The sequence below is a fragment of the Vulpes vulpes genome, chromosome X (assembly GCF_048418805.1).
Source record: "Vulpes vulpes isolate BD-2025 chromosome X, VulVul3, whole genome shotgun sequence".
In the NCBI taxonomy this organism is placed as follows: Eukaryota; Metazoa; Chordata; class Mammalia; order Carnivora; family Canidae; genus Vulpes; species Vulpes vulpes.
Genome location: NC_132796.1, coordinates 7,636,472 through 7,649,201, shown reverse-complemented (window position 1 = coordinate 7,649,201; position 12,730 = coordinate 7,636,472). Strand labels below are relative to the sequence as shown.

The following is a 12,730-nucleotide window of genomic DNA, read 5'->3' as shown; positions in this document are numbered from 1 at the left end:
GTGCTTTTTCTCAAGAACTAACATAGCTCTTTAGAAGGGGGGAATCCCTGCCTAGGGCTCCGTTTTCAGTTTCCAGTTACAACACTTTGTTTCCCATAGCGATGCCTTATCCTACACTTATTCAAGTAACACTGAGGACCAAAAAAATGCCAAGTGATTATTTTTCTCGGTAGTTTAAAATGGGATTCACAGTGAAAATGGCTGCTAGCAGGGAGACGAGAGCATCACTTCTGTCAAGATCCTCTCTGTCCGAAGAAACAATTGCAACATGTGAAGTTACTCTTAAAATCCAAACCTGTTAACTATCAGCTTTATTTTATTTTAAAATATACAAATATTTTGACATGTAGAAGAGTTTCAAGTTGTTGGATTTCAAAAACACCACAGAAAACTGACACAACAAAGAAATCAATATCAAATGAATCACTCCCGCCTGCCAGTTCCTTCTCCTAACTTAAGGATAGACTCCAGGGAAATCAACAGAATTCATGGGATCAACACTTAAGAAAAAAAAGCCAACACTCATTTGTAACATGCTGCTCTAAGCAGAACCAATTTATGGATCGCTGGTAGGGAGAGTTTCAACGGCAAACTTAGAGCTCCCTTAAAAACAAGTCTGCACAGAGACTGAGTTGATGCAAACTCTGCATCTGGGAAAAAATACTCTTCTTGTGAATTCTAACACTCGACAAAATAGAATCGTATTTTGGAGAGGGACCATCCTGGTGCCGGGACTTGCGCCAAACCTTCAAGGTTCTGGCTACGCTGACTGGAGGAGCGCTTCAGGCAGGAGAAGCAGGACTCAGAGCTGGGATAAACTGGCCAATGCCACAGGCTAGAAGACGTGCTTACTGGGAGCAGAGTTCTATATCGGGACAGTCGGAATTAAAGTGAAAATCTGTAAGAAGTGAAAACCTCTATTCCAGTGCACGTGCGTCCTCAAACTACGGGGCAGGTGAAACTGTCCTGTAACAAGGTCCAGCCTAAAAAATTCTCACAATTGAGAATCCGGAGCCAAGATGCCTTAGTTTTGCCGAGTACATTTCCAGCATCTTCCTCTGCATTCTTTTAAGGGAGTACTGTCCCTGTGGGGTCAATGAAAATGCTGGTGTAACTTTTTCAAAAGCAGAACTACATCTCTATGATGAATAGCACTAGTTCAAATATTTGGCCAGATAAAAACTCCTCAGCATAACACGGGCTTTCAGGCCTATATCTCAAGTATTCCTGAGAAAGAGTAAAGAAAAAAGCAGCTCTCTTCACATTATAAGGAAAAAATTTTTTCACACCTTTACTTTTCTAGATTAGATACACTGGCAATATTGCAGCTAAAAGAAAAACCAAGGGACTGTTTCCCACTTAAGCCAAGTTGGAAGGAAACCTCCAACGATCTGCTAAAAACTGTGCAAGGTAAAAACAAATGAACACAGTGTAGGGCACCCTCCCTACGTGAAGCGTACGGTGTCAGTACCCACTTGACATTCCCATTACACCAGGAGAGCAATTCAGTTTGGGGAAAATAGTTTAATGTATTGCTCAGAAAAAAAATAGTTTCTATTTTCCCATGTCTAACAAAGCAATGGTTAGGAAGTCCAGCGCCACCACGCAACCTTCATTCTGTCCCACACGGCCGAAAAGGAATCCAGGGCGGGCCGGACGTCCAGGATGGTGAACTGGTAGTCCTGGTTGACTTCGCCACCGTCATAGTAGTCGATGACGTACCTGACTTCAGTCCCGCAACGATTGATGATCCAATCGTGCCTGTCGAAAGGCAGCTCATACCTGTAATGAAAACGTGTTCGTGAGCATGAAAACGCTCACTCTCGGGGCTGAACATCTAACCAGGAAGCAAGGCTCGGAGGATCAGTCTAGTGTGTTGAAGGGAGCCGGTGCCAAAGAACCGTGATGAGCCCGGGTCACACGACAGCTCGTCTGCCTGCAAGGCAATATGGTCAACAGAAAAGAGACGCAGGCCAGGGAGGTCAGCTTAGAGGCTGGACGGACCCAAGTGTGAGCGAAGGACGTGTCTACACTGGAAGAGAGGACAGGGATGCTCAGATGCCGAAAGATCATGGGAGGAGTAAGAGAACAGACCTGAGAAAACAGAAGACAACTCAACTTGGGCTATGATAATCAGACTGGGAGCAACACACGAAACCCTGATCCATCTGCCCCCTAAGCGGTGAACCTGAAGAGGAGGAGGAAATCTACAGCTGAATACTGATCACGCTGTGGAAGATGGCACTGCAGTCCTCAGACTGTCTGGTTTGGGGGCCAACAGAAAGCAGACCCTGACCTGAGGAAGGTAAAATAACATTTCTGTACCACACTCACCCCATCCAGGAACGAATTCTTGCCCTCGGCGAGTACTCTTTTGCTTTACCTCCGAACCGGATCAATGATGGACCACAGGGACACTCCCTAGAAATTCGCAAACAAGAAAAGCCTATTCAAATATTTTTCCCTCTGTTAAGAAATGTGATGTTGCAGTTTGTCATGCATTTTTCAGTATGCATTTTACATAATTTCACATTTACAGAGTGAAAGAACTTTCAAAACAATTCAAAGAAATATCCCTGTTGGTTCAAGATACTGCTCTTTATTTCTGCATCAAGTATGTTCTGATTATCTATGCTGTACTTTGCAGGAGTTAGGGAGTGGACTTTCCATTTGGGGGGGGATATAGGTATTCTCAGGGAAAAAAGTGTTAAGTACTGGGCATTATACTTGACTTTCACATACTGCAGCTGGGTTATTTTTTAGATGAATAAAAGAAAATCCTCTAGTCTTCATTTGAAACCAATGAACAAGCCATTACGAAGAAAAACGCTGGACGAATCCCTGAGAACAAATGAAATTAGTGCTGGACCAGCTGTTTAAGTAAGTGAATCCGAGATGCCCCTATCTTGTCAGGTGCTGTCACTGTAAGGAGAGACTTTACCCTGGCGGGGCTGAAGGACGTGGGTGGGAGAAAACATGGCCCAGGGTAACTGAACCCTACGTGAGGCCCATCGGAGTCCCCTCACTTGTTGCTTTATCAACTACTCACTAGCCTCTCTTCTCAAGAGGGTCCCCACCAAGGAGTCCACTCAACCCAGGCACGCCATCTCCTGGGGGCTGTAGCAGGGGTCTTTGAGTGACCCTGGGAAATGACCAGAAGGGGGGCTGAAGCGACAAGGTGCAACCTCCTGTTTGCCTTCTCTGTGCTCCGAAGTCACGCCACAAGTAGTTAGCTGGTGGCTTTCACTACACACTTGCAGACGCTTGTGGGTCACTTTGTTAGTGAGCTGGGAGAGGACAGATCTGCGTCCTGCTGGCCTTGGGTTACTGAGAAGGGAATCCTGGTTGCTGGGCCCTTCCGTCCTCACACGTACCCCCTCCCAGGTGTGGTGGCCAGCCAGTGACACCCAGGGAGTGCCACTAACGAACCTCAGAGTCCAAATATTAAAAAAAAGAACACCTTAACAAAGTCACTCAGTGGATTTTAGCCAAGAAGTTAATCACATTTTATCAAGAAATTAAAATGTAATCCACCAGTGGCAATAGTCTGGCTTTTTGTGCTACCATTCCCGACGCCTCCCCTTCTCAAAGCAGACTCCTCAAAACCAGCAGCATTTGTGTTCCGGAAATGCCACCTCTGGGCCTGACTCCAGATCTCCAGAATCAGAAACACCGGGGCTGGGGGCCTAGCACTCAGTGAACCCTTGGGCCATGCGACGCTGCTCAGGGGTGAGGACCACCGCTCAAGCAGACTGGCGGTCCATGACTGCCAACACACTCGGCTGCATTTACCTATTGTCTCTGAGAAAAAGACCAACGTGCTAAGACATGTCTTGATGTTTAGCCCTAACAGGGAGGAATTCAATGCTGCTAAGGGAACAGAACTGCTTTTTGCATCAGCCTCGGGACAGAGAGCAGTGTTATCTCCCATCCCAAGTGCTGTGTCTTGAATGGACCAGGGCATTCCTTCCGTTGAGAGGTGGAGCCCACGGCCCCTCCCTTGGAACCTGGGCAGGCTTGTGGGACTGCTAAGGCCAGGTCAACGAGGGAGATGCAGATTCCCTGGAGCTTTCTGGAATTCTAGCTCTGGAAACCCAGCCACCATGACGTGAGGAAGCTGAAGCAGCCACACTGCGAGGCTGTGGGTTAAGTGTTCTAGCTGACAGCCAGCATCAAGGAAATGGTCCAGCCACCCGAGGATTTCAGCCCATGGCTGTCAAGCCATCCCTAATCAGAACCTGGCTGAGGCCCTAGACGTTGAGAGCAGAGATGAGCCATTCCTGCTGTCCTTTCTGCACTTGGGACCCACTGAATCCACAAGCGTAATAAAATGGTCGCTGTTTCACACAGTTGCGTGGGAGTGCTCTATCATACAATAGTCCCTGAAACAGACCTGCCACCTACAATGTATTAGAATAACACATTGTTTGAATAAAAACTTACAACTCTAGAAAGCAGAGAGAAAATACGAAAGATGCTGGAAGGGCGGTTTTTTAAGATCTCAAATATACTTACGCAGCATGAAGGGCTTCCCACTTCAAAATCTCCTTCCAGGCTTGTTCGTTATTCTGATTGTGAATTCTGATGATGTTATACATATCTTTCTGACTAATATCGTCATCCTTCCACTTCCACCTAGGAAAGAACATTTGGTAAAACTCAATAAACCTTACTGATAATGCTATAAAATCAATCCACATACTCATTTCACCGGGTCACCAAAAACTACACACGTATCAAGGGACCATAAAGTGACACTTTTTCAGTCAGTACCACTGATTGATGATTCCGCAACCTTTTTTGTGTATTTGACATAATAGGTGTTTTTTAAAAAACTTCTACTGGCTATGGTAGGTTAACCTTATGTGTCAACTTGACTAGACCATGGGGGCCCAGATATTTGTCAAACATTTTTCTGGGTGTGTCTGTGAGGGTGTTTTGGATGAGAATAATATTTAAACATAGTGATCTCCCTAACATGGGTGGGCCGTATCTGATCAGTTGAAGACGGAAATAAAACAAGAATGAGCCTCCTGCAAATAAGAGGGAACTCTTCCTGCCTGGTTGCCTTCAAAGTGGGACACTGTTTTTTTTTTTCCTGCCTTTGGACTGGAATGAAAACATCAGTTCTTTCTGGGTCTTGAGCCTGCCAGCTTTTGGATATGAAGTACACGTGAGCTCTTTTGTGTCTCCAGCCTGCTGACTGCGGATCATGGGACTTCTCAGCCTCCTCCATAACCACGTGAGCCAATTCCTTATAGTAAATCTCTATGCATAAATATACACACATCCTATTAGTTCTGCTTCTCTGGAGAATCCCAACTAGTACACTAGCCTTGCACTTAAATTCTTTTAAGTCTGAAAAATCAGTTGAATATTCTATACTGACTAGCTTATAAAATCTTACTGTACGTTTTTGGGATGAAAACTTCTTTCACATTTAGTTCTTAGATGCATTGAATGAGCAAAGTTATACTCTCAGTAACATGCTCACTCACCCTTTCCGTAACATCGCATTCCAGAACATCTGTTCGGAAGGATAGACCCACTTTTTCTCTGAATCTGCTCTCGGAATGGATGATTCCTCTCTCACAGTAGATAGCGCAAATGGCTGGTCAGGGGCCGGCATCTGATTTGGTGGTGGCATCTAAATAAAGCAGATTTTTAAAAAATGTTGGAAATACGATATAAAGCAGAAGCAAACCATATAATTAATGACTTTCTGGAAAGTAATGCATCACACACTAGGTACAGGTTCCCTATTAAGCCAGTGACATCAAAATTTCAGACCTCCCAGATAATTTGGCTGTTTTGAAGAGTCAGAGTTCTGCAATTTTGTTTAAGTTCTCACAAATGGTAAATACACATTGTAGTTACATTTTCTCTTTTTCTCCTCAAGGATTAAGAAGTATAAACTAACACCACGACTACAGACGTTTCTAAAAACCTTTTTATGAGGTTTTCAAAAATGACTGTTCACTCTTCTGAGGAAGTCTCATAAACTATATGTACACACCACTTTCTTTTTAAATACTTTTAGGCTCTTGCTGATGCTTTGTCTTTAGGCTGAATACATCAGAGAGGAGTAGCGGCACCATCACACTGCCGGATTGGAACGAGGGCAAACAAGAATCCTTCCTCCCACACGTAAGGGGCGGCAACACTGTTTTGCACTTTCCCTGGACCAGGGTTCTCACCCCAGGCACCACTGCCATTTGAAGTAGACAACTTTTGGTTATGGGGGTCTGTTATGAGCACTGTAAGGATATTTAGCAACTTTGCTGGTCTCTACCCATTAGTACCCCTCCTCCCAAGTTGCAACAAACAGTGTCCTTCCAGGGGAAAAGTCATGCCTGATTGAGAACCCCTGGCCTAGAGGTTCTTTTGTGTTCAAAGTATGAAGGATTCTCTAGAAAATACACATTTATAAAATCTCAACACAGTCCCGGGTGAGAATGATGGCAGTAGGAGAACCAGGTATGCTAGGTACCACACTGAGCATTTTACCTGCATTATCACCACAGGTTTAAGGACACATGCCAGAGGCGCTTAGGATTCACTTTGGGACCTGCCACTTCCTAGCTGAGTGATGTGGGGCAAACTGAGTCCTTGCTCCTTCTTGGTAGCTTCAACTCTGAAAACAGGGACACTAACACTCCTGGCTGTGGAGTGGTGATGAGGATTACTGGAGCATGTGTACATTGCTTAGCACAAGGGCTATAGATACAACCAAAAGAAATGTTGGCCGTTATGAATATTCTTGCGAGATAACAATCCTGGGGTAAGAGTCTAGGTCTCTGGGATTCCAAAAGGCCCATGTTCTGACCCACTTAGGCTATTAGAGATTATCTAGAACAGTAGTCTTACAGGGGGCACTTTTAGGAATGTCTGGAGACATATCAGGTTGTTGTGATAGAAAATAGGGTGCTCCCGGCATCTGGTGGGTGAACAGCAGGGATGCTGTTAAATATCCGGTAGAGCACAGGACAGCATCCTACTGCATGGAACCGACCAGCCTCAAATGTCAATAGTGCTAAGGGGGAGAAACCCTAATCCTGGCCACCTTCCTCAACACAGAAGCTTCCTTATAGCTTGGCTGGGTCATTACTGAGTGTTGAGGCTGAATGTTTGTGTCCCTCCCAATTTACTGAATCTGCCAGCACCTTCTAATAGGACTTGTCAGCCTCTGGAAGCCTGAGGAAGAGCTGTCTGTTGTAATACAAACCACCCAATTGATAGTACTGTTATATATGTTATAATACACACATATCCCATACCGCTTCTCTTCCAGACTAAATATTTCTAGTTCCTTCAAATGTTAGCCAAGATTTCTAAATACTTTTGATAACCCTGGCCTTCTAAAAAAACCCTGTTCTGGCCTCCTAGAGTACAGATCCGAGTCTGTCTCTCCACCAAAAAATGTGATTTCAAACAGGAAACCTCCATTCTCTACACTGTCTGTGTAGAATGTGGTGAGGCACTGCTTGTCTTGTGCTTACTTTCTCCATGGCATTCCACTGGTGGCTGCCACATGACGCTGTACCACATCAGTGACTCTCACATAGGCTGGCACCTGGCTGTGTCGGAAGCAGAGCCCTAATCAGGCATCATGCCTATGAGGTTTCCCAAAACCAGAAATACCTTTACCAATTCTAGCTGCACTCCTAGTGGGATCTCCTGCCTTCCACTTATCCCCAAAGGAAATATTCCTTTGGCCTGGCTTCTTTCCAGTCAACCTACTCTAGCACTTCGTGATCACTGCTGTCTTTAACAGGCACTCTCAAAACTACAGTTAGTGATGCTTTCTGGATTTTCAGTGTGGATGGAAAATGAGACTTCTTTATTTTAAAAGGAAAGGAGAATTAATCCTAGCAGTCAGCAGTCTGTCTTAGGAGTCCATAAAAGCATCTCTCCATGAAAAAGTTCCAGGAAGAGGGGCAGAGTGAGAATTACCAGATTAGAAGGATCTAGGTTCTCCTTATTCTCAGCCATAGCTCCCGTAACAGGACATTCCACGTACTCATATGCACGATCTTGGTGGGCAGGCACAGAGTTCATTTTGTTCTCACAAGTTGGGTCAGATGGCTCTGCGCTCACTGGACAGCCTGAAATAAATCAAGCATAAAAACAGTATCACCACAAAGGCAGGAGATCTGGCTCTCTCGATCTGGGCTCTAAAAAGCTGGATTTCTGACCAGTGATCACCATCAAAGGCATAGTCAGGTTTCTACTATTCCAAGCTGCCAAGAGCTAAGCTAGCTAACATTCTAATATCCTAAAGGCCAGGAAAAGGTTTTATAAATTTACTTCCTCTTGAAAGAGAAATAGGTACCCATTCCCGTATTGTGTCACACCCCCAGCAAAAATAAACCAAAAAAACTCCTCAACATTTCCAAGAGAATGTATTTTTCACTCCATGGTTTCAGCCAGTGGGCTTGAAGGTACCTGCTTGGGTTCCCAGCAGTGAACTGCTGCAAAGTAACCCAAGCAGAGACTCAGCCATGTTTTACCAGGTCTCCCTGACTTTCAATTTGCGAATTCCAGACAAGGTCCAGGCCTGATCAGGACACAGGAGGCCAGGCTTACTGATGTCTTCTCTCAGGTACTAGAGACAGGAGATGAAAATGAGCAGAGGAACCTTCAAAAAGACTCCTGGAAAGAAGTCTGAATGCCACTCTGCTTGTGCTTTGCTCCAGCACAGAAACAAGGCACAGAAAACTACCCCTTGGCTGAGGTTCTATTCCCCATCAGTTGATAGCAAGCATTTAGCAAGAATAGGCACACGTTAAAGCAAATGCTCCACAATCCACGTAGGATCCAAGTGACACTTAAGAAGGGAGGTCTGAACCTAAGGAGCAGCAGCAGGAAGGGCAGATGATATCCAAGAATCCAGGGTGCAAATGGAAGCAAGTGTGAGACTGAGAAGCTTGTTTTAGACTGAGGAGAGGGGGCAGGCACCAAGAGAGCCATGGTCCAGGAAGACAGCTGCCCAAGTAGGGATTCTTGTGTCAGGCAGCAGCAGTGACGCCAAGAATGTGCTGGATGCCTTACACACCAAAGACAAATTTCCTTTCCCTTCCTTGCCTCTGTTTCTCCTCGCAGACCCTCATTCCCTACGACCCTGTATAGCTTTCCACTTGAGGGGTGAAGGGAGACTTGCTATACCACCTTTCCTCTCCACCATTCAAAGTGCCAATCTCTTCTGGGTCACTGCCCCCAGCTGGGTGTTAGAAAATACTGTTACTTTTCTCATATAACAATGAGCCTCTTTAGTTGCCTACAAATACCCACATTCTTTACTAATGGAAACCAATCTGACTGACAGCTCTTCTGGACACACAGTAAATGAAATTAAACCTTATCTACCCGGGGACACTCAGGGCAGGAACACAACAGCTTTGTCCAAGCTTTGTCTGTTTTAATTCTTCCTGTACAGAGAAACCCTGGAAGAACACTGAGTCTGTCCTTGTGCAAGGTCACAGAGTTTTGGCTGGCTTTGCCACTTATTAGCTGTGTGGCTTTTAAGTTTGTAGAATATAAAATAGGGGGGAAAAAGCCTACCATACAGGATTATGAGAATGTAAACTCCATCAGGCAAAGGTTTTTAGTGTTCTATACATTGCTATTCTCTCAGTGCAAAAACAAAACCCACCAGTGCTTGGCACAGAGAGGGTAAGTGAGAAAATTCTTGCTGAATGACCAAGGGAATGAAAGACGACAACGCAAGGAAGTGTTTTTCAGGCCATAGTTTTGTATAAACGATCTAAAGCAAATGTGGACCAGTGAGGAATAAGAGCTTTTCCATTCTCACCTCTGCACCTAAGGAAAGAATGGCAAGACCATAAGTGATGACTTACTTTCACAAAGATGGATAATCAAATGGATGTAAAGTTGCCTTGACAAATACAGACAGATCTAGACCTAGGTTTCTCAACCTTAGCACTCTTGACATTTGGGGCCAGGTGATTCTTTGTTGCAGAAAGGTACACCGCACACTGGAGGATATTTACCAGAACTCTTGGCTTCTACTCACTGGATGCACCACCTCCTCTCAGTTTTGACCAACAAAAATGTTTCCAGACATTGCCAGATGTTCCCTGGGGAATGGGGGTTGCCAGTAGGTTGAGAACTGCGGATGGCAAACTTTAGGGGGTAAGGGCTAACATATGGAGCAATCGCTGCACTCTCATTCATTATCTTAATTAAGCATCACAATAACCCTGTGAAATATTATTATATCCTCATCTTCTAGATGACTGGTTGTGACTTAGAAAAGTAACTTGTCTACAGTCATATACCTTGTAAATAGCACCAGAAGAACAGAACTCCCTGCCTCACTAGCATGTTATGCTACCTCTTCCTTAAAATGCTTTTGAGAAATGTCTTTTGTTTTTATTTTCTCGATAAAGGGTTGATTACCTTTCACTTTCCCTTCATGCATGGGACATCCTGAAGGCGGGGATGCTGTCTGACGATTTGAAGCATTTGAGGTCTGAACTGCAACAGCAGGGGTAGATGCAGACAAACCCATGGCTGGAAGCGGTGCTGAATCCAAGCAATTCTAAATTCAAAGGTGCCAAAGCAAAGAGAGAGATTAATGCTGATGTCTGGGCTCCCACCACTCCCTTGGTGTTCTCAATCTGCCTAACTCTTGTTCTTCCTCCTTGTCATTCCGATGTAAATCTACAGGGCAGGGTATCCACTTTGAGGGATAGCTTTAATGTATTAACCCCTTTGGGAAACACTAGTGTGAAAACTACACCACATCACTCTTTAGGGGCACATTCCTACGATGTGCGGACTTCGGGGAGGGTGAGGTGAAGGGGGTCCCTGAGAGACTACGTCACCGAGGAGTGTAGGTCCGTGGGGAACAGGGGGCCCTAATTGTGGTGATCCCGATGGGAGAGGGGAATCCAGACTGAACCCCAGACCCGGGCTTAGAGTAGGTCTGGGAATCAGGGAAGGGTACAGCGCAGAAAAGAGACTCGAGGAAGGAAGGAAGGAATGAAAGGACCTCCGAGGGGTAACGGGGACAAAGTCATCTTCACACGGTCCCTCCGCGTCCCACCTGTTCCAGTCCGTGACCCCAAAGCCCACCGGCCTCAGCCCGCCGGCCCCTCCGCACCTGACTCTCGTCCCCAGCCGCTCCGAGGAGGCGGCCCCGCCTCTAACCGCCAACCCGCTGCCGCCTTCTCCTCGCTCGGTCACCGCTGTCGTCGCGGTCACCGCTGGCGCTCCAGCGCACCGCTACTTCCTTTTCCGAAGGCGGGACTTCCGGGCGCGCGGGAGGCGGAGCGCGGGCTGAAAATGTCGGCTTCCGTGGAGCGGGGCGAAACGGGCCCGCCCCCTCCCGCCTCGACCTATCAGCGCGAGGGCCGCCGCCTGGCCCCGCCCCTCCGGGCCAGCATGGGCGGGGAGACCTTCGGCTGGGGCGGAGACGTCCCTAGAGTGGGGCTCTGCGCTAAGCCGCGGGTTGCCCTGGACGTGTTAGTTTTAAAGTCTCTTTTAAATTGTATCGCATCAGTGTGAGTTCTAGTAATGACTCAAGTAGGTGTCCAGAACCGTGGCCGACTCTGGAGATCCCAAAATGAACCAATCAAGGTTCCGGCTCCCAAAGCTTTCTTACCTGGGTGTGTGGACTTGAAGGTCTGTATTTTCACTTCCCTCTAACAGAAATTTAGAATTTTTTCCATCAGGAATGCAGACAACAAATCCTAGTAGTGCTAGGTATATGTGGCGCTGATAGAAACCAGGGGAAATTATGTCACAAACGATGGTTGTTACTGTCTTGAAATACCATTCATCAGTACTTCGGAATTAAGATAATTTTATCTTGTGACTTAAAAGTGTTACTAAGAAGCATACGCCTTTCTATATCACCGTGATGGAACTGGGAAGCATGCCCAGGGCCCGGGGAGCCATCTCCAAGGGCCTGGGGACTGGTAGCAGCTGACCCCTCTGGTCTGAGTCTCTCTCCAGGAATCACTCTCTGCCAAAGAGAACTGCCTCAGGCAAAAATCACCTCCCGTCCCTGGGAACCGGCTGCTGCCGCCTTGGTGGCCTCTGCAAGGGTCCATAAGCCCAAGGCCCTCTCTGCAGGGAGGTCACCTCAGGGCCATCCTAGCATCAGTGGCTGAGACTTCCATTATGACTGCCTCACAGTTCCACGTCTTCCTTTGCCCAGACCTACCGTCACTCTCTCATGGCTGTTCACTCTGATGCACAATTCTTGGAGTCTCAGCCGTTTTAACAAGGCTGATTATTATTTAGATTTGGTGAGGTCGACAGATCAGGAAACAACTGCCATTGAATAAACAGTTAATTATACTCACAGATCTCAAGAGAGGGGACCTACCTCACATGGTAGGGTGCTACATGCAGAAGCACTGGAGTCCTTCACTAGCCAGAGGGAGAGGGGGAAGAGACCCGGGAGGGGTGAGGTGGGCTCTGCAGCAGCCGCACAGTGTATAGCGGCTCAGAGTATGAGACCCTAGCAAGGGAGGTGGTGGGCGAGTGCGGACCTGGCTGCTCAAGAAAGGGAACTGGCCAGCCACTAGCCGCGGCCTCAACACTGGATCAAGACAGCATTTTATTTTTATTTTTTTAAGACAGCATTTTAAAACCTATATTATATCAGTGCATATTTCCTGAGGAACCTGACCTTTAATGATCAAAATGTGTTTTTCTAAAATATGTTGATAACTGTATTTCAATATAATTGACTTCCTTA

At 46.3% G+C, this 12,730-nt stretch overlaps 2 protein-coding genes across 2 annotated transcripts in view; one reads left to right on the top strand and one right to left on the bottom strand.

Annotated features, from left to right (window-relative positions):
• Nucleotides 1-293: 293 nt before the first annotated feature.
• On the bottom strand, nt 294-11,312 carry HCCS (holocytochrome c synthase). Its single transcript, XM_072744839.1, has 7 exons — nt 11,126-11,312; nt 10,420-10,561; nt 7,954-8,105; nt 5,499-5,647; nt 4,516-4,635; nt 2,335-2,421; nt 294-1,782 (listed from the first exon to the last, which is right to left on the bottom strand). Exons 2-7 carry the CDS (start codon nt 10,529-10,531, stop codon nt 1,584-1,586), a joined length of 819 nt encoding a protein of 272 aa, XP_072600940.1. The 5' UTR covers nt 10,532-10,561; nt 11,126-11,312; the 3' UTR covers nt 294-1,583.
• A 72-nt stretch (nt 11,313-11,384) lies between these two features.
• MID1 (midline 1) overlaps nt 11,385-12,730 on the top strand; it is a 593,315-nt gene continuing 591,969 nt past the window's right edge. The window contains exon 1 of the mRNA XM_072744773.1: nt 11,385-11,646. The gene's annotated coding sequence lies outside the window, so the exon portion shown is untranslated. The remainder of the gene's footprint in view (nt 11,647-12,730) is intronic.